Source organism: Eulemur rufifrons, chromosome 19 (assembly GCF_041146395.1).
Source record: "Eulemur rufifrons isolate Redbay chromosome 19, OSU_ERuf_1, whole genome shotgun sequence".
NCBI lineage: Eukaryota > Metazoa > Chordata > Mammalia > Primates > Lemuridae > Eulemur > Eulemur rufifrons.
In genome coordinates, this window is record NC_091001.1 from 82,534,472 (window position 1) to 82,560,585 (window position 26,114).

The 26,114-nt window shown below is 38.0% G+C and overlaps 1 protein-coding gene across 1 annotated transcript in view; it reads left to right on the forward strand.

Moving 5' to 3' along the window:
- THADA (THADA armadillo repeat containing) overlaps nt 1-26,114 on the forward strand; it is a 307,357-nt gene that overhangs the window by 122,363 nt on the left and 158,880 nt on the right. The window contains exons 28-29 of the mRNA XM_069494327.1: nt 8,893-8,982; nt 10,160-10,291. Of these exons, the coding sequence (XP_069350428.1) occupies nt 8,893-8,982; nt 10,160-10,291 (222 nt within the window). The remainder of the gene's footprint in view (nt 1-8,892; nt 8,983-10,159; nt 10,292-26,114) is intronic.

The following is a 26,114-nucleotide window of genomic DNA, read 5'->3' on the forward strand; positions in this document are numbered from 1 at the left end:
TATGTTTTTGTCTGCTTTGTCAAAGATTAGATGGCTATATGAGGATGGTTTTATATCTAGGTTCTCAGTTCTGTTCCATTGGTCTGTGTCTCTGTTCTTGTGCCAGTACCATGCTATTTTAGATATCACTTAACTCCAGTGAGAATGGCCTTTATCAAAAAGTCACAAAACAACAAATGTTGGCATGGATGCAGAGACATAGGAACACTCATACACTGCTGGTGGGACTGCAAATTGGTACAACCTCTGTGGAAAGTAATATGGAGATACCTCAAAGAGCTACAAGTAGAACTACGATTTGATCCAGCAATCCTGTTACTGGGCATCTACCCAAAGGAAAAGAAGACATTCTGTAAAAAAAGACATCTGCATTAGAATGTTTATAGCAGCACAAGTCACAATTGCAAAGATGTGGAAACAACCCAAGTGCCCATCAGTACATGAGTGGATTAATAAAATGTGGTATATGTATACCAGGGAGTTCTACTCAGTCACAAAAAACAATGGTGATCTAGTACCTCTTGTATTATCCTGGATAGAGCTGGAGCCCATTCTACTAAGTGAAGTCTCATAAGAATGGAAAAACAAGCAGTACATGTACTCACCATCAAATTGGTATTAACTGACCAACACTTAAATGCACATATAATAGTGACATTCATCAGGTGTTGGGCAGATGGAAGAGGGGAGGAGGGGATAGGTATATTCACACCTTATGTGTGCGGTGTGCACTGTCTGGGGGATGGATACGCTTTGACTCTGACTTGGGTGGGGCAAAGGCAATATATGTAACCTAAACATTTGTACCCTCATAATATGCTGAAAAAGAAAAAAAAAGAATGGAAACTGATGTTCTTGACCAGTTTTGCTTTGTGGTGGTAAAGAATGTAACAGTGACCTGTAGTGGAATTTTTTACTTTCTTCCTGTGTAAAACATTGACCCTGCAAAACCCAGGTTTGCAATTTATTAAAACGATTAAGTAAATTACGGTCAACCGTACCATAGATTATTCTGCAGCCATTAAATGGAAAAAAATAGATTAATGTGCCTGATATTGAATGAGTTCACAGATACAGTTTAGATGAAAAAAAATCAATGTGCAGAAAAATATATAATATGCTTATTTGTGGGAGAAAAAAACTAAGTATGTACTTGTATATACTGAATTTTTTCAAAAGGAAAGTTGAATGCTATTGCATAGTTGTCTATGAGGAGGAGCAGTGGGTGGGTCTAGTGTATAGTTTTTAACATTTGGATTTATTACCTTTTCCATTAAAATATCTAATAAATAAAAAAAAGGAAATGAACATTTTTTGGATAAAATGTCCAATAAATGTTTAATGAGTCTGTAGTTTGGAAAGAGAATAAGGACTTTCTTTTTTTTAAAGCCTCGATTTACTGAATATGAAATAGATACAAAAGAATATTTATAAAATGTGTGTAAGTTTTAAAGAATAACAATGCAATAAGCACTTTGGATCTACCACCTAGCTTAAGAAATGGAACATCACAGTAATTCCTCCTTATCTGTGGGGGATATGTTTCAAGACCACCAGTTGTTGCCTGAAACTGCAGATAGTACTGGACCATATTTATACTATTTTTTCCTATACATACATGACTGTGATAAAATTTAATTTATAAAGTAGGCATAGTAAGAAATTAATGATAACTAATGATAAAATTGAATAATTATAATAATATGCCAATATCACTACTCTTGTGCTTTGGGGCCATTATTAAGTAAAATGAAAGTTACCTAAACACAAGTGCTGTGATACCAAGACAGTTGATCTGATAACCTGGTCGGCTACTAAATGACTAATGCGCTGGTGGCATATCTAGCATGAATAATGCCGGACAGAGAGATGAATCACATCCTGGACAGGATGGAGTAGGACAGCATGAGATTTCATCATGCTACTCAGAATGACATGCAATTTAAAACTTACGGATTATTTCTGGAACTTGCCATTTAATGTTTTTGGAACACATTTGACTGTGGGTAACTGAAAACGTGGATAAGGATATTTGTGGTTTTGCGTTCTATAGTTTCAGTTACCTGCAGCCAACAGTGGTTTGAAAATATTAAATGGAAAATTCTGGAAATAAACAATTCATACATTTTTAAATACGTCACAATGCCTACATCACTTCATTTCATCACATAGACATTTTATCATCTCACATCATCACAAGAAGTGTGAGTACAGTACAATAAGATATTTAGAGAGAACACATTTACTTAACTGTTATTACTGTATATTATGATTGTTGCATTTTATTATTAGTTATTAATCTCTTAATGTGCCTAATTTATAAATTAAACTTTGCCATAGGTGTATATGTATAGGAAAAAAACATGGTATATATAGGGTTTGGGACTATTCATGGTTTCAGGCATCTACTGGGGATCTTGGAATATATCTACCACAGATAAGGGGGAACTACTGTAGTACAGTTTGTTCACTTGTTGTTGGACTTACGGCTGCTATGCATATGCTTGTACAAGCCTTCTGATACCCATGTTCAAGAGTTTATCTAGGCTGTTTACCTAGGAGTAGCATTTTTGAGTCACTGGGTGAACAAATCTCTGGTTTTTAAGAAAATCCCAAATTATGTTTCAGAATTGTTCAGGTAATTTTCATTTCTATCAGCAGTTTCTGAAAGTTCCAGTACTTGGTATTGTCAGACTTTTTAGTCTTTGCTAATTTGAGGATATAAAATAGTTTCTTGGTGTAGTTGAGCATCTTTTTAAATGTTTCTTGGCCACAAATGTTTATTTTCTGTGAAGCGTATTTTGATAGGTCTGTCCATTTTTATATCAAATTGTTTATCTTTTACTTATTAATTCACTGGAGGTGTTTGTATATTCTGAATACTGATTATGTAATTTGTAGATACATGCATACAAATGTTTTATTTGTGGCTTGTCTTTTTATTTTTAATTTTTAAAAACCTTTTTATTATGGGAATTTTCAATATGTCAAAATGAAAAGAATAATATAAGGCCGGGCGCGGTGGCTCACGCCTGTAATCCTAGCACTCTGGGAGGCCGAGGCGGGTGGATCACTCGAGGTCAGGAGTTCAAGACCAGCCTGAGCAAGAGTGAGACCCCGTCTCTACTAAAAATAGAAAGACATTATATGGACAACTAAAAATCTATATAGAAAAAATTAGCCGGGCATAGTGGCGCATGCCTGTAGTCCCAGCTACTCGGGAGGCTGAGGCAGTAGGATCGCTTAAGCCGAGGAGTCTGAGGTTGCTGTGAGCTAAGCTGACGCCACGGCACTCACTCTAGCCTGGGCAACAAAGTGAGACTCTGTCTCAACAACAAAAAAAAGAATAATATAATTACCGCCTGTTTATCTATCATTCAGCTTTAGCAATGACCAGCATTTTGCCAATCTTATGTCATCTATTTCTTACCCTCCTATAAAGGAGATCCCAGACACCCTGTCATTTTTCCTGTAAATACTTCAGTATGCATTACTGAGTGATAAAGGAGTTTTAAAAAGAAATAACACCATGCTATCATCACATCTAACAAAGTTAATGATTTCTTAATATTCAGAATTTCCTTATTGTCCTAGAAATGTCTTTATATAGTCGTTTTGGTAGAATTAGGATCATAACATCCACACATTGCATTTATTCTTTTTTAGTTCATAAGTCTTTTAAGTTTCTTAGTCTCGTAACTCTCTATTAGTCTGTAACATTTTATACTTTTCCCCTGCCATTGACTTATAAGTGAAACCTGATAATTTTCCTGTGGAATGTCCCAAATTCTGGTTATGACTGAGTGCTTTCTTGTAGTATTATTTAACTTGTTCTTCTTTTCTTCCATATTTCTGCTAAATGGCATTTAGAGTTAGAGACTTGATTAAATTCAAATTGAGTTTTCTTTAGGCAAGAATATTTTATAGGTAATGTGTGTGCTTCCTAATGCATGAGACATTTAAAGTGGTCCCACCTTTAGTAATGCTGAGATTGATCAGTGGGTTCATGTTGGGTTGTATCATGTTGATTATTCCATTAGGAAGTTCCTTGTCAACCTTTCACCTAATAGTTCAGCTTCCATTTGTAATCACTGCCTTGGACCTATTCTTTTTTATTAGGGGTTGTAAAACGGTGATTTTCTAATTTTATTATTTCTTCTCCATGTATTGGCTGGAATTCTTCTATGAAGACTGTCTTTAATTATTTGTTACTACTAATACAGTTTTTTTTAGGGGATACAGGATAAATGTTTTTCTTTTCCTTTCTTTATTAATTTTCAAAGTATTAAGTTGCTGTTCTAGCAACTTCTAACGGTGACCAATAACATGAGTTATTATGAACTCATGCCATTTATTAATGCATTTCAATGTGTTACAGTTATTTATTTTGATGTCTAAAATGTCATATCGTAGACCATTGTGAATCTAAAGCCTTATCAAATTGCTCTCATTCCTTTTAGCATGACTCTCTTGCCCAGAACTTTAAAGGGTCTTAGACTTTACTCATTTGCAAGCTAATAAAGTTAGCTTGGCACAGTTTCCTATTAAATAGATGGTAGTAGAAGACTTGAGACACCTGGGGTCAGAAATGAAGGGCAGTGTGTTACAGCAGTATCAACAGCCAAAGTATCAGCATTTTTGTGCCAGTGTCCTGAGCTCCAGTGCCCACAGGGGAGTGTAAAGAGTTGTAGAGAGGGATATATGATACCTGTATATGCAATGGGTTGCTTTACAGGAGAGGAACTCAGTTAGGGGACCTGAATCTTTTATAATGGGCAGTAAATATGTCTTCCCTTTGCTCCAGAGGGAGATACCATATCTTCCAAGGCTGTTCATTATGTTAATATAAACATCCTTGAATAGAGTCTAGAACAAAGGACAGTCACCGTGCTTCACTTTGCAGTATGTACAATAATGTGGGAGGCTCATGGAGAAGTGTCTCTCAACATCTATCCCTTATTTCTATACTGTCTTTTTTTTATTATGATGATGATTATAAGAAAGAGGGTCTTGCACTGTTGCCCAGGCTGGAGTGCAGTGGCATGATCGTAGCTCGCTGTATCCTCAAACTCTGGGCTCCATGTTTTGTAGTTGGATGACTTCACAGTAGGAATGATCAACCACAAGGTGTGAAAAAAGAATGAGTCAGGTAATAACTCTGGGAGGCTTCTGTGAATAACCAAGCATAGCCTTGTTTGGGAGAGATCTTCACAGTCATCTGTGGGCTACAAGATCCACTGGTGGTATTTCCTTAAACAATGGAAGGTCTCTTACAACCACGTCTAAGGTACAACTCACTATGTTTTGAGGAGAGAGGCAAGTTAATGCCTACTTAAACTAAAGAAATGGAGTTCCAAGGGCACACCTACTGCCTGTAAAGAAAGCATTTGTTTATAATTTGGGAAGCCCTCTACATCAGCTGAGGAGCATATATTGACAATACCTCCAACATGGCCTAACAACCAGCTGGTAACCTTAAAGTTCCTAGTTCAGTGCAAATAATTGATTCTAGTTCTTGGTTTTGGAGAGACTGCTTGTGTGCAGTCATTCCATCCTGTCCTGTTTTGCCCACACCAGGAGCTGAGTGGCGTTCAACTGCCCTTTGCAACAACTTAGAAATGGCTACAGAAAAGGGGGAGGCATCCAGAGGTATTGACAGGTGTTTCGCATGGAAGGGTTAGACCCTGGAGCCAAGGCCATTATGTGCACTTTCTGATAGATTTCTCAGTAGGGTTTTAAGGAGAAAGGCAGTCAAATTGCACTTAGAACCATCTGATGGAGGATGACAGACCAGCAGTTGGTTAAATTTAATGTGCTCATGACAGTTTGGGAGAGCCACAGTAGAGCATTTTCCTTGGTGAAGAAGGCTCTGTTTTCAAAAAAACAGAGACCCTTAACATTCTTCCTTCCCTTGTACACTTCCCAGGTGCCAATGTTGTTCTCTCTCTACTGCCTCAAAATCACTTGTCCCATTTCAGTAGCTATAACTGTACCTTTTTTCAGTTATTCCCTACTTGCAACCACACCTTTTGTCCAGAATGGTCAGGTGCAAGAGAGATAAGGCATTTTTATAAAACTTATAGAGACCTATTATGTCCCCCATGGGTCACCTTAGGAAGACTCAGCAAATAGTGTACTCAAATAAGTGGTCATTATCTTATAATTTAGGATCAGGTCAATCCAGGTGGCTATACAGAATTAAGTTAGAATCTTCTAGGGACCCTTTGGCCAGGCTGCCATATGGAAGTTGTACCACCCAGGCTGCCTGGAGTTGCCATTGGGGAAAAGAAAGAAGCATGCCAGGAATGGTCCGGGCAGAGTTGTAAATTTTTAAAATAGGTCAAAAACTTCATTTATTATTTTGTATTTCTTCTTTATGTTCTTTTAAAGTTTTGAATTCAGTGAAATTTAATTTTCTGTAGGAGGTTGGAATCCAATTTTAATTGTCTGTGTGGGTAATCAGTTATTATGATACTTTTCTCTATGCTCTGTAGTGTCAGCTGTTTCACACATCAAGTTTGCATGTATGTGTGTTCCTGTGTGTTCTATTCGATTTTATTGGTTTCGTTCTCTCCACAGTATCCTAATTACCCAAGTTTTATAATATTTTTAGCTATCTGATCGAGTCCTCCAACCTTATTCTTCTTTACGATTAGCTTTCCCACTCTTACTTTTGGCCCTTAGTGTGTCTATATACATTTTAGAATCTACTTGTCAGGTCACTTACACACACATACACTCACACAAACACACACAGTTACAGTTTTTATTGGAATTGCATTACATTTACAATCAATTTGGAGAGAATTTCATCGTTACATTGAATCTTCTAATCTGTGAGCATAGCACATCTCTCTATTTAAGACGTATCTCTTTCTTTTTCAGCATCTCCCTATTAAAAATATACCAATGTAGAAAAAAAAGAACCTTGACCTCTATGTCATACCATACCCCCAAATTAACTTACAATGGATTGTAGCTCTCAACGTAAAAGCTAAAACCATAAAGCTTCTAGAAGAAAGCATAGAATATCTTTTTTAAGTAGGCAGAGATTTCTTATAGAGGCCATAGAAAGCATGAATCATAACGGAAAAAAATTTTTGATTAATTATTGGACTTCATCAAAAAATGTAAAACTTCGCTCACCAAAGACATTATTAAGAAAATAAGTTGGCAAGCCACAGACTAGAAGAAAGTATTTGCCATGAACATATGTGCTTTTACTTTGAAAAGCAACCTATTAATAAAAATGGTTACAAATCTTGAGTAGATATTTCACAAAGGGCCATACCAATGGCCAAATCACGTGAAAAGTGTTCAACATCATTAGTAATCAAGAAAATGCAAATCCAAATCACAGGGAGATATCACTACATACCCACAAGGATGGCTAAAATGGAAGGAAAAAGAAAGACAGCAGCAAATATTGGAAAGGATATAGGGCCACCAAAACTCTCACTCATTTTGGGGAATATAAAATGTTGTAATTATTTCGGAAAACTGTCAGTTTCCTAAAATGTTAAACATATTGCAGTTTTATCCTCAAATACTAATCCAAGAGAAATCAAAACATATGTCCACAGAAAGGCTTGTACAAGATTTTCATAGCAGCTTTATTCATAATAGCCAAAAAATAGAAAGAGCCATGTCTGTCAATAGAAGAAAGAATAAACATACTTGTGTGTTCATAGTACTCAACAGTAAAAGAACCAGACTATTGATACATCAAATACCATGGATAAGTTTCACTCATGCTGAGTGAAAAAAGTTCAAAAAATTATGTATGATTATATTTATATGAAATTCTAGAATATAGAAAACCAAACTGTGATGATAGAAATCAAATCAGTGGTTCCTCAGCGGACGTTGGCTGAGAAGGGGTGTGAGGGAACTTTATGGGATAATGGAAATTTTCTGGGTCTTGACAAGGGTGTGGATTACATGAGTGCATGCATTTGTGGATCAGATGTTACACTTAAGATCTGAGCATTTTTCTGCATGTAAAATATGTTTCAGTTTTTTTTAATGTGATATTCTGAGTTTCCATTAATTGGAGTTCTTTAATGGTTATAGAGACAGAATATTTTCCTGAATTCTATATTTTGCTTGAGCTTTTTGATCAGTTATGCAATCTGAGGAACTGTTTTTAAAACGGACCTTGGCAGAGTTCAAGAGTAGTTTTTATAAAAATGGAAAAGATAATCCTTGCAGGTTCTATGGGGGTTGGATCTCCAGAACCTCACATGCCAGGTCTGTACTTCTGATAACCATACTCCAAACCAGTGGTTCTCAGGGACCATTTTATCCCACAGTATACATTTGGCAATATCTGTAGACATTTTGATTGTCGTGATTGCAGGGTATAGGAGGGGTGTTGTGCTACTGACATGTAGTGGGCAGAAGCCACAGAGGCTGCTGAACGTCCTGCAATGCACAGGACAGCCCCCTGAAACAAAGAATTGTTTGGTCTAACATGCCATTTGTGCCAAGGTTGAGAGAGCTGTTCTAGACCTGCTGTAATGACTGAAGCTGAGTCAGTCTCAGTTGATTGGTGTTGACTGTACTCATAGTTGAAATCAATTGTGGAAACTTGACATTTTCACAGATTACGTATTTCTTCCTTAACAGTATTTAATATCAATATTTGTAAACATACATAATCTTAAATTTTGAAATAAAAGAGCATGCATTACATTTCCAAAATCAAAATTATATGTATCATTTCTGTTGATTGTTAAACTCTTAACATGCTGTAGTTTTTGTTTTTAACTGTTGTTGCGTTAAATATCCAAACTAATGACCTTAGTTATCTTCCTATTTTAAGAAAGGCTTTATTATCAAATCAGAGGAAGTAAATGATACTAATTTATCTTTTTCCACCCTCCTCCACAGAATGACAGGAAGAGAGTTTTTCTCTCGTTTCCCAGAACTCTATCCTTTTCTTCTCAAACAGTTGGAAGCTGTAGCCAATACAGTAGACAGGTAAGGAGAGAATTGGGTGAGGCAAAATGAAATCAAGGATGTGAATTACTTCATTAATCAGATTTTCCCCCTAGGAAACTGTTTTTAATAACCCCTTCTTGTAACACAGATGGCTTTTTTTTAAATGCTTCTTTATAATCACATCATGTTGCCTGGCTCTCTATAGTAGACTTGTACCTGAAAAGTTGTATAAAATACTGTTTTTATATTGTATTTCATATTTTAAGCCCTTTTTATATTAAATTTGATAAAATTTCAGTTTCTTCAGTGTTATGTAGGAACTAATTTAGAAAGATAGTAATTTCTTCTGTTCAGAATGGTTTTCTTCCTATTATTTTTAAAAAATCTGTGTGTTTACATATTGAGTTTGTTTAATCCACACCTGTCATTTTTTATCACTGCCTGTTGCAGCTTACCATTGCGAAACTACAGTACTTAGCTGATTAATCTGGAACCTGTAATCATAAATGGTACTAGTCTATCTGAGCAAAAATGGCCAGTGACTGTGGAAACACTAAGCAAAGCCATTAAGAGGGTTTCCGGTCTTACCAGGGTAGATAGAAAATTTCAGCATTGTCCTTTTAATCACATCATCTAGCTGGTAGTAGAATTTTTAATATGGACATCTTAGAACATGTGCTTTTCTATTCTTCCAGCAATTTTTGTACTTGGTATGAATGTACACTAGTTGTCTATAATTAGAAAATAAAATTACATCAATGAATTTCACTTCTGTTTATGATGTATTTCCTCACAGTAGTTTGCGAGGATGTGCTTTTCTGGCCCTCGTAAGTCGCTGTTTGTTCATGCTTTCTTAAATACATTTGGATGTCGAAAGTTTCACATTTCATACACTGGAACAGGCACCTCTCTACTGTATGAATAGCTCTAATCAAAACAGCAGACACTCCAGTTAAGCAAATGATTAGCTTTGAGACAAGGATCATGTGGAAAAGCCCAGTCCGTGGCTTTGCCAATAATTTTTCCTTATCATGCACATTAGGAAGATATGAATTGAATGGAGGGGAAAAAAGTAAAAAGGAAAACTATATCCTTGATCAGAGAGAGTCTTACTTCATGTATGTCATTATTTAAGGAGAAAAAATGTTTGAAGATAGTGCCTCACTACTTAAATTTAAATTTTAAATCTTTTTGTGTAATGATTTTTTTTTTCCAGTGATATGGGAGATTGGGATCATCATCCAAGCATGTTTCTCTTGCTTTTGGTGTTGGAGAGACTCTACCCTTCCCCGATGGATGGCACTACTTCTGCTCTCCGCATGGCACCTTTTGTTCCTTTCATTATGAGGTAGTGTCATGCTGCATGGAAATAGTGGGGGCGGGCGTGGGGGTTTTATGGGAATATTTTTATCTTGTTCTTATTTCAGAAATTATAGTAGTTTTTTTTGTTTTGTTTTGTTTTACTTTGGGAGGGGTCTTGTGAAGGTAGGGACTGGGGCTTATTGCCATTACTCCCAGCTGGTCTTAATATTTCAGAGGAAGGTACTTACGTCGTGAGTACAGGAGCTCAGTAGAACCTGTGTATGTTTTCCTTGGAGCCCTGCCTAATGGGCAGGTAGTGTTGATGGGGGATACTCCTTTTGAAAAACATAGCCTGTTTGCATTATCCCTGTTTGAGCCTGGCCAGCGTGGGCCAGGCTTGGTCCTGGTGTTTATCTCCTGTCTAGGGGTTCAAGAGGGTATCAGGATATCTGGCTCTTCACTCTGGAGGAGTCTGCTAGGGGGTGGAGGGGGTAGCATGGAGATGGCACGCTGCCATAGGGCATGAGTTCCCACTCATCTTCTCTTTCAAGCTTGGACTACCTGAAAAAGAGCCATGAATATAGAGGATGCATGAAATAAAATATCAGGCTTTTCTGCTTCTAGAGCCCATTACCACTTCCTGTGTTACATTTTTTTCAGGCATCTGCCACCTTCTGATTATGTTGTTCATTTTGGATCAAAGGCCTCAATACGTAGGCCTCCAAAAAGTATTGAATTTTCTCATGAAACATTTCAGAATCCTGTCATATTAGCTAGCTTTTACCTTTCTGCTTACCTCTTAATAAAATAGCACCTTCATTTTTATCTCTCTACTAAAAATCAAAATGGACTTGGAGCAGAAGGATAAGAACCTAAACTCAAGAGAGTGAGTTTGTTATTTAGGTGGTGGCCTGGGTTCTACTTCCTGGTTTCACAGAGCTGACTTATGCATTTTAATGTGAGAAACCATTAAACATGAGATTCTGGCATGTGAATGCTGTAGCCATTTGTTTGCGCCAAGCCCTGGCAGTGGCTGTGTTATCTTTGATCACAAAGATGACTCACTCAGACTGGTTTTTGTTTCCTGATACACAAAGTTACCAGTCTCCCTCATCCAGGGTGATTCATTTTAGGAATTTGAGTGGTAAATTTTACTTTTGGGGCCTTAAAATTTTTTCTTTCACGAATAACTAGAAAGAACTAAGAACCATTTTCAGAAAGTTGATGCAAGGGAGAAAGGCATGTGCACAGAATCACATAGTGTACATTAGAGACAGATTTGCTTTAGAACCTTTTCATCTGTATTGAGAACCTTCAATTTATGGAAGCTTTTTACTAATCAGTCTTACTCATTGCATCCTAGAAACAAGAAATTACTACATTGAAAGCATCCTTCCAAACTGTTGTTTAATTAGTTTACATATAATCAGAATGTTCATGTTACTTATTATATTCAAATTACCTATTATATAAAATGAAGATTGCCTTGATATAAAAGACTTAATTATTGCTTTGAGGGCAGTGTACTTAGTGCATCATGTTTTAAACTCAAAAGACACAAAGTAAGAAGTTTGTAATCATCCTGTCCTTCCAATGAAAATGCCATGGTTAATCGTTGCTTTCTGCCTGAGTAAAGATTCATAGAGCACCACCAACAGCAGAAGTGCCACAACTGATTCCTTAATTAGAAAGTTAATTGGTTCTGATTTATTGAGTGTCCGTGTGTTATAACAGTGCTTTTCAAACTTTAACATATAAACATTGCTTGAGTATCATGTAAATTCTGATGCAGTAAGTCTGGAGTGGGACCTGAAAGTCTGCCTTTCACACAAACTTCTACATAATGCCAGTGCTGCTGGTCTATAGATCACACTTTGTATAGCAAAATTAAATTTGGAGTATTAAACTTAAACACCATCAGTGCCACACACAGAGATGACTTTAATAAACTAGACTGTAGTAGATGGGAGGTCATACTTGGTTAGGCTATTCAAGGGGTTTATTAAGAAGTAGATTTTGACCCAGGAATTCAGAGAACGGGCAAGAAAGTGTTCTGAGCAGACTGGTTGGTAGGAAAATAGACCAGCCTTTGTTGAGCCCTGACTTTTTGCCAGGCACTGAACTGAGTATTTTGATTACTGTGACTCTGAGAGGAGGTGTCATCACTCCCATTTTCCTGCTGAGCAAATTGACGTTCAGAGAGCAAACCAGTTACAGAGCTGGAATTTGAACCCAAGAGTGCAGGGCTTGTCAAGAGTGTTAGATGTCCTCTTTCCATTACACCAAAACAAGCAGATGCCTCTTTTGTAGCCAATAAATTTAGCTACACTGAGAGAGGGCCCATGAGGCCTGAAATTTATGCAACTAAGAGAGAATAGGAGCCTATATCCACAGTTGGTGCATCTGAGTACAGGTTGTTTTGGGGATGTAGAAGTAATGTCCCCATCAGTGGTGGGATCTGCTCCTTACTTTGCTTTTCTTGTAGGAAAGGTAGCTAATTGGATTGATCTGCCATCTGTGGTCAGGCACCCCTGGGGACAGTTGCCTGAGGTTATGGGATTGTCCCGGGGCCAGATACAGAGGAACACTGGCTCTTCTTTCTTGACCATCTTCTTTGGTGAAGTAGAAGGACCCTAGATTTAGAGTTAGAAAACCCAGTTTTGGGTTTCATCAACTTACTGCAGGGACAACCCATGTTACCCCAGAATGTTCACTGGGGAGATTATATACATAGATTTTTTAAAAATAATGAATTTGATAAAATTGTACATGTTGGATTTAGATTACTTCTGAGAAAATTATTCATAAAGAAAGTGAAAGGTTGATCATAAAACCTATCATTCCAGACAATGTTTGTGGTTGTAGTTACGGTAAAGAATAGGCTGTTCTGACATGGGTTAATAGCTAAAAAGATGGGGCATGCATAGTGGATAGGCACTATTTTATTTTTGTAGCTTTGTTAATGGTGACTTGGAAGCACTCTAATCAAGCTCATGGTTACTATAAGTTTAGCTAAAGAAAAAATTTTCAGCTTGTGGGAGTAGTGCAAAGGCTGCTCTGACTATGTTAAGGTCAATTGCATGATGAGAAGATTAAAAGCCCCAACTACAGCTTTTTATTTCCCTTTGATTTATATATACTGACCTGCTATTTTCTTCGTCTTTGAAAGGTATTTGTAGCATTATTTATATTTTTAGTCCCTTATCCCACATTTAAGCATTTATCCAAGCCTATTTCTCTGTTGATTTTCTTTGTTGATTTAAATCCTAGAAGTTACTGATTTGGATTTTCCAAAGTTATATGTACATGCAGCTATGACTGTTGCATCATCTTGGAACAGAAATGATAATGTTAATCCCAACATCTTGTTTATAAATTTTTTTTAATCCAGTGTATTTTATAATGCTGTGTTGAGTCCAAATATGCAGCCCTTTGCCATGTGAATATGATGCCTTCAATTTAAGACCATTCATTTTTCAGTTCAAATACCACAAAATAGAGTGATTCATGCTTTACAAGGAAACTCAACTGGCTTTCTGAACACAACTCACCAGGGCCCAGAGAGGGGCTCTAGAGACTAGAAAGTCTTTTCAGAGACCCAAAAGTCTGGGGACATGCATCTTTTGAGTTCCCTTTCACAAGCAAGTTTCAAGTTTCAACTGAAGAGCTGCAGGAAACCACTTGTGCCCCAAACCTATGACCATGGAGTCCTGAACAGAGCAAAGGCCCAGGACTCAGGAGACCTGGTCACCTGTGTGTATGTGGAGATGAGTTCAGACAGAAAGTACCTTTTATTGTTGATAACTGAGATCTGATTAATACCTGTGGGAGAAATCCCTTCACTGCCTTTTTAGGGCTTTTTTTTTTTTTTTTAAGTGATGGAGTCTTGCTCTGTCACCCAGGCTGGAGTGCAGTGACACAATCATAGTGCACTGCAGCCTTGAATTCCTGGGCTTAAGTGATTTTCCTGCGTCAGCCTCCTGAGTAGCTGGGACTACAGGGCTATGCCACCATGCCCGACCAATTTTTTTATTTTTTGTAGAAACGGGGTCTCTCTGTTGCCCAGGTCTCAAACTCTTGGCCTCAAGCAATCCTCCCCTCTCAGCCTCCTGAGTAGCTGGTATTACAGGTGCAAGCCACTGGACCCAACTTTTGGGATACTTTTAAAAGGATCTTCCCCATACCCACCTTGGTTTTTTTTCTCTTCCTTTTTTTTTTTTTTTTTAAAGAGAGACAGGCTCTCACTGTGTAGCACAGGTTGGCCTTGAAATCCTGAGCTCCAGTGAGTCTCTTGCTCTACTTTTCTCTGACAAATATTGAAGTACAAATAGCAATACTGTCTTAATTAAACATGTGACAGTGGAAATCACCCAAGGAACTTATGTAGTGGAAACCTTTTTAGTTGAAATATGAAAATCTAGCCAACAATCAAAGAATTAGAAAATACATGTTTTATATATTTTAAAAATATTTCACAGAGCCCTTTGATTCTACCAGTCTTGAAAAAGGGGAGACTGGGGATACAAAAACTAAGAGTTTGTTGGTCTTTTTAAGCTTATGACATTAGGGAATAATATTGACTCTTGTTTTCTTTTCCTTGAAAGTTACATAATTAAGGGATTATCACTTTGCTCCTTACTCAGGTTATGAAGTTGAAAGAGCTTGTATTCCATAGAGTAGAGTTGGGGTTTTTCCAGTAGACAGTAGTTGGCTTCTATTTTCATTTGTGATTTTAATACCAGGAACTCTCCTTCAAGGCTGCACATCGCATTTCTGTTTGTTCTGCCTTCCCAGAATCTGTGTAGATAAGCAGAGGGCAAGATTTGCTTTACAGAGAGAAATGAGGCAGAGATTGGTTAATACACTGCTCAGAAGGAAGTCATGCCCTCCTCACTTTATCTCCATCTCCCCTCCGAATCACCTGTCTGTCCCTTCTCTGAGTGTCCATAGCATTTGTTACTTAAACCCTTATCTTGCCATTCCTCATTACTGTACCATTCTGTAATGCTCCGTGCTTGTTCTCTCCAAATAAATATTAATCTCCTTCCGTGAAGAAGCAGGTATGGGGTGCTTTTGTTTGTTTGCTTTTTGTTATCTTTCTCTGTCTAGCCTGAGTTTGGGCACAGGGTTGGATTTGAGTAATGGAAAAATGAAACTAATTTGGAATTGAAACTTTTTGTATCTGAGCAGATATGTATATCTGTGAAGTACTCAAGGGACTTCTAGTCCTGCAATACTGGAGCCACATTTTGTATCTCACTGGTTACTGTTTATGTAGGAAAGAGACTCAGCTGGATTTTGTGTTTTACCTGGACTTTGAGAAATCTTGTGTTCTAATATGAGCTCTGACATTTGCTTTTATTGTGACTTTACCTCTCTGACCCTCTATTTCCTTTTCTATCAAATGAAGGTATTGAACTGGATGTTACCTAGGTTCTGTCTAGCCTTGTGAGCCTGTAACTGTGTTCCTACACTGTGAATTCTCCTCTGGCTGCCTTCTAGTGAGCCATTGTGGAGGCCCACCTTGCAGCTACCCTGCTGCAGTCATTAGAGCCAAATGAGAGAAGTCTGAATTGATAAGAATAGAAGCGGGGAGATGCCATTTTTCTGTTCATAAACATACCATTGTAAACAAGCCAGAACATGTGAGGGAAAGCCTCCCAGGTTAATGTAGCATGAATAGAGGAAGTGTGTAGGAGAGCAAGCCCTTATTAGCCCCTATTATATAATGGGGATAATCGTGCTTACAAAATAGAGGGTAAAAGCTCCTTGGTTTGCATGTTAAGAAAAATTTTAGAGAGAGGAAGGGGTTGATAGTGTAATGGTGATAGCAGATTTTTTTCAACCCTTGCTTTGTCTCGTCTCTGCCAGTAAACTGGAGGGAAGACCCTGAAACCATATGAGGTAACAGAGAAAAGGGACTGTGTCCTGTGAGTGAGGGCACATCCCTGGACCTAGAAAAATGGCAGCCTCGGTTGCAAGTGAGTCCAGAACTATGTCAGTATTTTTTGGGAGATGTGGGGTAGAAATGTTGTGTCAGGAGCCTTTAGGAGGATTTTCCAAAAAAAGAGGAAAAGGCATATTTTATTAGTGACCAGACAATTGTGTTGCTATTGATTGATTTAGACTGTATTACTAAATGTATCACTTGCAAGTGCTTTGCACTTTATTTGCTGAGAACTAGTAAGGATTCCCTAAGAATAAATCATGCCTGAGTCACCTCATTGTTTTGATGGGATTACTAGCCTAGCAGATGAGAACAATGCAGCTTTATCCAACAGCTGAATTATTTACTTAAATGAAGACAGAAGATAAGCATGCAGTCTTCATTGCATGCTTATCAAATCTGTGAGGGAATCAAGATTCAAAATAGTCTTTAAGCGTGGGAGTGACAAACACAAATCCAGGCACATGGCCATTATCTCTGCATGGGGATGAAAGGGAAGCTGGGGAGGAAGGGATGAAATTGAGGAGCCATATACTAGGAGCTTCAGTTTTATTTGTAATGTGTTCGTAAGCTGAGTGTTGGGCAAATGGTTGAACGTCATGTTATTCTCTATACTCTTTTTTTTTTTTGTATGTCTGATTTAGTGCATAATTTAAAAAATAAGATTCAAAATAGCCTTGGAAGACTGGATGGATGGGCTGAAACTATCAAGATAATATTTAATAGAGATACATATCACATTCTGACTTTTCAGAAGTAAAGTCAAAATTGTATATCCAGAATGAGGGATATCTGGCTTCACAGCAGTTTTTATGGAAAAAAAAAAAAATCCTGGGGAATGAGATTTCCTGTTGAACCAAGAGAAAACAATGTGACACTGTTGCTGCTTCCAGATAGTGGAGGCTCTGGTCACCCTTAACTCTGCTAGTTAGCCTATACCCACATTATTCTGCTTGTTCTGCTCTGGGCTCCCCATTTTAGATGGGTCATTGATAAACTAATATTTATCCAGGGGAGGTGACCGTGATGAGAAGGAAGCTAAACATCTGGAATCAGACTGGAAAAGACTTAGAGGCAACATGGTAATGGTCTTTACATGCTTAAGAGGCTGCCATATGGCAGAAGGCACATGATTTCTCTTTTTTGCTCCCAATGGGAAAGTAGGAGGTAGGTAGTTTTCAGCGTTTAATATAAAGAATTTTGTGGAAATTAGTAGTATCCATCAAGGAAATGAACATATTTCCATAATACTGAGCTTGCCCATCAGTGAAAGTGTTCTAGAAAAACTGATCACATGTTAAGCATATTTTTTAAAGGTTTCCTGCAGTGCACCTGAGGTTCAGTTAGCTGATCATCACAGTGTCTATTTGGGATGTCTTTTTTCAGAATAGCTGAACAACTCAGCTGTAGATTCTAAATGTGCAGTGAATGAAAAAATAAACCTGCCTCTAAACCCGCAACACATATTTGTACATTTTTGCTTATGGATTTCCCACTCTCCCAAAGAAAAGAAGTTGGGGTGCTGTTCTTGGCATGGCCCATAAGGTCACAGTGGTCTGCCCTAAATGGTGCCCTTTAGAAATTAACCCACTTAAATTTAGCCTCTAAGTAACTCTTATAACTTTGTTCTGGATACTTTTGAAAACATTTTTTTGGCCTTTGAGATATTATGTCTGAAAAGCATTCCGTATTAATTTAATTATCTTTTTTGTGGTTGCTATGTTTTTCGCTATTCCAGATGTTGGCTTAAGCCACATTTGTTTTCTGACATGCATAAGGAACATCTGAGTCGTTGAGAAGTCAGAGATACTTTTCCAAACAATGATTAAAATACATAACTCTTTGTTATCCAAATTTCTCAAAGGATCTTCTCTGACCAGAGATGCATGGAGAGTACAGGAATCTCTAGGCTTTAACCATTACAAGTAGAAACACCTGAGAATAGGACTTTGCTGGTGCTGTTAATATAGAATTTCCTCTCCCTGGCCAGCCTGCATGTCCAAAAAAACTCTACCTGACCTGTGGTTACCACTAAATTCCATGAGGTTTAGAGAAAAGGATTATAGGAAAGGAGTCTCCCCCACCACTGGAATATGCTAACAGTTGTTGGGTGAAAGAAGGGATCTTCTACCCCATCAGTCTGTGAAACCCTGGCCCCTTGGTTTGTTTCATTAGTATGACTGCCTGATACCAGGTCAGGCTTGGTGGCCAGATTGTCAAGGAGGAGATGTTCAGTGCTCCTCAGCATTTTTTTTTTTTTTTTCTTCCAGCTGCTCAATGTTTTTCTTCGTGTATAGGCCTGGCTTGTGCCCATTCCTTTCTTTCATGCAGACATGTAAATGACCCCAGCGTTACCTTCCATGGGGCTATTTGTTATATTACAGAAACATACATTTTGAAATAAAGCAGTGAAACTCTGGTGATGGCATTTTAGGCCTTAGGTAGGGAGGATCTAGAAGCAGAGATCAGAGGGTTGTTTCCCAATGCTGGCAAAATCACATTGTTTGGGCAGCTACTTACTCTGCCTTCTTTTTACCGTGGGTGCACCTAGTACTTTTATTTGGAGAGTTGTGCTCATGGCCTTTTGAATTTCCGAATTCCACCCAGGGGTAGCTGAGGTTCAGCATGTGGAATGAAGTCATGTTTTCTGTATTGTGTGGCTTTTTTTGCAAAGAGTTCTGGCATAAAAAGATACTCTGTCATCTGTCGCCGATTTTTATCTCTCAATTCCTAGAGAGGGGCCTGGCCGACTTCACCTCTGGTGCCAGATCTCTTTAAGACCATTTTCTAAATATGTTTTTGAGCAAAAGGAATGAGGATTTCACCTCTTATGGAATGCATTGACAAAGCAAGCTAGAAAAACAAAACTTGTAGGGACCAGCTTTTCTTTAGTGTTATCTGTTACTTCAACAAGCCAGTTCAGGTCATGTTAGAACAAGTGATTTGATCTGCACCCAGTCACATTCTTAGGTGAAATTTCTGACAATGATGGTAATCTATGGTCTGTTGCTGCCATTCACACTGGAAGTTCGAATCCAATTAGTTAATCGATGAACCAAGTATTTGTTAAACATCTATAGTGTACCAAGCTAGTGTTAAGTCTTGAGTAGGATGCAAAGTAAAGGAAAAGATCTTTATTCTTAAAGAACTTACAGTTAAGCTAGTGAGATAAAACACATGAACCTGACATAGTGTATATTTATAATACCACTTAACTATATGATATATACACTAAGCACTGAGGCCTAGAAAGAAGGGAAAGAGCACCAGTGGGTTGGAGAAGTCCAAGAGGTTTTCCCAAATAGAAGGCAGGAAAAGAATATGGGAGTTCAGTCTACCATCTCAAGGACTTTTAGAAATCCCCCATGGTGATTAATAGCTCATACAAGAAGAGAGAAAAGCCAAGCTGTCCACTCTAGATAGGGAGATCCAACGAGGGGAAGATAGTGATAGAGAGTTTTATGATTCATAACTTAAAAGGCATCATAAAGACCTTTGCTTCCACTTGAACCAAGGATGACCCAGGAAATTCACAAAATAAATGGTTTGCCATTGCATAGGAGAAATCATTGATGGCAAATCTTTGGTAACCTTAATAAAGAACAGTATTTTCCCCAAATGTTACATTTAAGTCTTGTGAAAATAATGAATAGTAGTGGAAAAAATGTTAAATTTTGCAATATTAAAATTTTAAAATATTCTAACATTTTTCCATAAAGAGCTTTTTTTCCTTATCTTAAATATTTTCTCAAAAATTGTAGCCAAGGTGCTCAGTAGGCATTTTTTAATGCTGAATTGAAAGATTTCACAATACCAAGCCCCAAATGCTGACCAATATGCATTCATCTTATCCTACAATGTAGGGATCATTTTAAGATCAAAATGAATTTTTTTCTCTTCATGCAGAAAATATGAATTAGGAAATAGAGTAAGAAGGTAAAGATTAATTACAGTAGGCTTGAAGTGAGGACAAGGGAAGATAATAACATGGTATGTTTTGGTTATCTTTCCCCGATGGACATAGTTTTTTCCCGTCTCCCTCTGGGCCTTGACCCTCACGAGTCTATTTATAATTTTCTAGTAAAAACAAGCTGCGTTTGTCATATCAGCTGCATAAGTTGCATTCACCCTCACATCCTTTTACTTTTTCCTTTCTATTTTGTCAATCGCCTTGAACATTGAGACTCTGGACTGCTCATCTCGCCTCCCCTCCGAACCAATTACAGACATTCTCTTCTTCAGTATTTATTCTTGTCTGTTTATTTTGTGAGCACTCTTCATCACCAGTCCATCCATTATCTATATTTACTGAAGCCCTGCTTGTATTTGTGCCCTTGCCCAACCTGACACCCCTACTCTCATCATTTCTTACTTACAAGAGAGGATAGAGTCCATTAGGCATGAGATCTCTCCATGGAGACACCCACTTTACCTACCCACGGCTCCCTCCTTTGTTTTATAGCCAGACTCTCAGAAAAGGTGGTCTGTATTTAGTCTCCACTTTCTCCTTAACCCACTGCAGCCTGGCTGGCCTCTTATTCCACCACCTTACTAAACTGCACTGACAAAGGTGAAAGAAGAATGACCTCCTAATTATAAAAGCCATTGGTTGCTTTTCAGTCCTTATCTTTTCCTGGTATTTCTCTGGAATTTGTCACTATTACAAATTCCTTTGTTTTTGCACTCTTTCTTCTGGGGCCTTCTCTGGCCATTGTGTCTTTCTCCTTTTGGAGGGCTCTCTTCCTCCTGCTGCCTCTCAAACATTGGTACACCTCTTTTTCCTCCCCTCAGCCCTTTTCCTTTTCACTTGGCATGCTCTTTCCTGGGTTGCCATCTACACTGATGAGTCAGATGTAGATCTAGAACTCATAGAACATTATAGGTTCAACTTTCTATTGGACAGCTTCTTCCTCATGTCCCACAAGCACCCCAAATTCAGGAATTTCAATTACCTCTGCACACTGAAGTTTGAACAGCCCTCTTTTAGGGCCTAGTACAATGTCTGAGATCTTACTCCACTTGCTAGCTGTGGAGGGAACATACGCTTAAAAGGAAACCTACCAGAATAAGGACTCAGGGTATCACCGAGGCTCCCCCTGCTGTCATTGACTGTGTTCATGCATACCCAATAACAAAGGAGCATTGGATTAAAAAACCATTGACTTCTGAAAGCCCTCCAGTAAGTTTGAAATTATTTGCTGTGTTTCTTACCTTGATTATCATCAGTTTGAGGTAGCAAGTGGCAGGTGTTGGTATCTTTCTTTAGAGATGGAAAAGCCAAAGCCCAGAAAGAGTAAACATAATGTGTCTACAGTCAAAAAGTGATTCAATAAAGAGTCAGGAATTGATTCATTTTTCTCATTCACTCAGTAGATATTTGAGAACATTGATTACGTGTCAGGCTCTGGAAATACAATACAAATACAGACTGACAAGGTTTATGGTATAATGAGGTATCCTCCTGTGCTATGCTGCTTCTTGTCCCTGTCTTTTTTTACTGCGATTTTTTTCCATCCTCATTAATGATAAATGATAATAATTAGCAAATGTTTGCTATGGGTTAGGCATTATTTTGGGACTTTACACATATTATTAACTCATTTAATCTTTGTGACAACACTGTGAGGTCATTACCATTATTATTCCCATTCTGTAGAGGGGGAAAGTTTAGAAAGGTGTCCTAGGTCATACTGCTAGTAAGTGATAATGTTTGGATTTGAACCTAGGCAATCTGGCTCAGCCACTGCCTTAGCTATTGTTGCTTTTAACACTACAATACTCCCTACTCCTCATCTGTTTATGATGCTGTATCAGTGAAGTATGGCAAGCTAGTTCTCAGCATGCCAAAATTAACCTGCAGTTTTTTACATAACAAACATTTGGACTTTCCTTTCTTGAGATATTTCCCCCCTTGGGCATTGCATTGGCAGTGGTCTCATTTTCTAATCTGAAATCAGGAAAAAGGAAGAAAAACTTGCAATTAAGCCTAAGTGGTTGTGACAGGTTGCTAAATAAAACTGGCTCAACTGAAGTTCTGAGATTCTTGAGAAACACTGAGAATTTCTTACAAAAGAAATTTTCCTTCTTTTAGGAAATCATGGGTCATTGCACAGTTACAAGTGTTTTAGAAAAGAGAAAATGTGGCTTGAGGCTAAGCAGCATAAAATCTTAAATCTTAATAAGATTATTTGTGGGCTGGTATTTATGCATAATTTTTAAACTCGTAGAAAATATGTTTTCTATCTGTCTTTACTATGTCATCTTAAGTTTCCACTGTTGAAACTTTACATAATTTTGAAATCCTCAGGGTTGCTGAAAGAAAAAACAATACAACAGTAACAACATTTACATAGGAATTTGAAGTTTCAAAAGTACTTTTATATATAGTAACTTACTTGAGCGTCTCTCTTTTTACTCTCTAGAAAGAAAACAGAATCATAAGGATATCAATACCTGTTAAAAATTTTAAAAGTTTTCAGTGTTTTCTTATGTGGTGATTCTGAACTGATTTGGAAAAAAGACAAGTCTGAATCAGTGAAGTGTTAATGAATATTATGAAATGAAAGTTTCATTACTTCAGATAGCATATAGTAACTTTAGGGAACTGCTTTAAGGGGTAAATAACAGTAGCATCTGGTTAACATATTAGTTGATAATCTATACCCCAAGGCCTCTGAAGTGAGTTAAAATCCTCCTTTGTTCCTCAGTTTTTTTGTTTTTCTTTTTGAGACAGATTCTCAAAAAGACAGATTCTCACTCTGTTGCCCAGGCTAAAGTACAGTGGCGTCATCATAGCTCACTGCAACCTTAAATTCCTGGGCTAAAGGGATCCTCTTGCCTCAGCCTCCTGAGGAGCTAGAATTCCAGATGCATGCCACCATACCCGGCTTATTTTTCTTAGTTTTTGTAGAGATGGGGGTCTTGCTGTGTTGCTCAGGCTGGTTTCGAATTCTTGGGCTCAAGCAATCCTCCTGCCTCGGCTTCCCAAAGTGCTGGGATTATAGGCATGAGCCACTGTGCCTGCCTGTTCCTTAGTATTGTTATTTTTCATGTCCACAGTCTTACTTCCATCCATTAACCAAAGGTCACTAGCTGAAACCTGCGTGGAGGGTACAAGGAGGGTGAGATGTACCCCCTGAGGTTTTTGCATCAGGGAAAATTCCTGGTCTGGGACATTTGTGCCCTGACCACCAGCCCCCAAGAGATGCCACATTTTTCCCTACTTTATATACGAAAACTCTCAGTCCTACACGTAAGATTTAGTTTGGTCTCAGCCTGAATAACCACAAAATCAAAATTAGGCTTGCCCACATTAATGAGATTTTTCTGTTCGGTCTCTACCATGTTCAGAGCATTACCAAATATGTATTTGTATGAAAGGTGCTGCTGTGTAAATAAGCCTTCTCCTTTTTGGTTATTATAATCATACAGGAAAGGACCATCTGTTTTGGTAGAAACTGTGGAAATATATCTAGGTAGCCAAGGAAAAGCTGAATTGTTACTGAAGTGTGTGTCACACATAGACAAGAAAATAATTTACAAAGCAGTGGGCAGAAAATATTTTCAAACATAATCTGTCCTTTTGGGTGATGGGTGAGTAGTATTGGTTTGTTTCTTTGCTTGACTGTTTATTCATTTTTACCCCCAGGAGAATCCCTTTTTCCTATAAAACTAGAGTTTAAGGCTCAGCTTCTTTTCAGTTTGGATAAAATGAAAAGTAAAATTCATTTAATACTAACGTGCATATGTTGAGTGAAGAAAAACTTAAGAAACATAATTTTTATTTTCTAGCTGAGCTTCAGTGCCATATAATTAATATAATTCAATCACTTCTTACCTCCTTTTTTTCCTGCATGATTTAAGACATCAAAATTTAATTCACAGCCAGAACGAAAACTGGACTTAGGTAAAACTTGAAAAGACTGTAGAGGGATTTGCATTCTGCTGCATGGTTGAACATGTCCCTAAAGTAGCAGCTTTAGAATGCCATGTCCTGACAGAATTCCCCATTGAAATCTGGCCAGCAGAGCAGCTTCCTTTTGCCCTCCTCCTTGCCTGAACCATTTAACTGTCACCAGGGTCCTGGATGTGAACCTAGGGAGCTCTACAGAATTGCTACATGGTCTGACAGAAGAGAATTAGTATCACTGAGCAATCTGTGATCTGCTTTAGAAGCCAAGCCACAGGCTGTGGGTTTTGGAACTGGCTGGCCACCCCAGCCCAACCGTGGATAAATATTCCTGGGCTCTAAGTAGGATGGGGAATTCAAATCACTGTTTTTCATGAGTCCTTCCACAGCTAATCCATGGCATGTTGTTACGATGTCTGAGTGGAGTGGCCATGTTTAGAGGGGCAATAAGGGAGCTCATTCTACTAATAATTAATACATACTCCTATAACAGTCCCCTTTTCCCTTAGGAATGAAGCCCCTGGGAGAGCCAGATGTAACCCCACTGTAGCCAGTAACCCAGACCGGCTTTACCTCTAGAGTAACTGAAACCTATATGAAATGATTTGAGGGGTTGTAAGCAGTACCCTCTACCTACCCAATTTTCTCACATGCCTCCTCCATTTTGAGCTGAACCTTGCAGACTCACCGGTAGACTTTCATTCTTTTAGTATATGGTTCCGATCCCTTCTAATATACACATCTCAGTGGGAGGTAAATTACTTTAAGTTATGATTTTTGCCACAGTATCAATTAGTTTAAGTTTCTTGGGTTTTGACAGGAAGATAAATGGAAGACATTGGGGAGAAGATGGCAGAACTTGGAACAAAGGCAGAAAGCAAGTTGCCACCGTCAGGGGACTACGGTGACTTCTTTCCCATCACAATTTGCTCCCGTGCTTTCAATGAAACAGGACATCCTATTTTCCATTTACCTCTCCCTTCTGGCAGGGAAAGACTTGAAGGTCTTTTTTACAGCTTTGACTCTTCCTTACCCTTTCTAGATGTAGTTCCATTTCCTTTCCAAGATGAAAGCTTGTCTTTGTCCCCTCCCAGAATAGTTCCAGGCAGCAGAACACAGTGAATCCTTCCAGATAAAAGACCTGCTGATAAAATGCCAGATTGTTATCAGAGAATCGAAGTGAAGGGAGTCAAGTCCCTACCATTAATTACCTAGTTACAGCTTTGTTTATATCCTGTTCATTTGGGGCATGTTTTCCTTGGACAGTTTCTTGTCTGTGTTCTGAACTGCAGTCTGAAGTTTGTAAAAATCCCAAAGGTCAGGGAATAGTGGGTTCCTTATTTTCTGAAAGGTTTAATGGCGAGGAAGAGAAGATCAAAGTTTCTGTCTTCCATCTGGAAGGAAATAGACCAATGCTTCGTTTTGGTGGCTCATTCCTCACCTCAAGCATATACACCCTACTGTGTTGAATAAACTGTGACTTTGAATACTTAGCCAAGAAGTTACCTGGAAATAGAATGACATTTATCTCTGTGAAGCCAGGGTTATCAACCAGCGAATGACTAGATATCCAGACATTGAGGCTGCACTGCAGTTGAATCTAAAATAAAACAACTTGGTAAATGTACTTGATGCCACTGAACTGTACTCTTAAAAATGGTTCAAATGGTAAATTTTATGTTCTGTATATTTTATGACAACAAAAATAGATAAATAATACTTGCTTCCTAATAGCTCCAGTACTTCCATCACAGTTGGAAATACAGTTTGCCCTCTAAATCTGTGGATTCCACATCTGTGGATTCAACCAACTGTGAATAGAAACTAATGGGAGGGGAAGGGAAATAAAAAACAATACAACAATGAAAAATTACACTAATAATATAATGTTTCAACTGTTTATATAACATTTACATTGTATTAGGTATTATAAGTAATCTAGAGATGATTTAAAGTATATGGGAGGATGAGCATAGATTATATGATTATAGATTATAAACACTACACTATTTC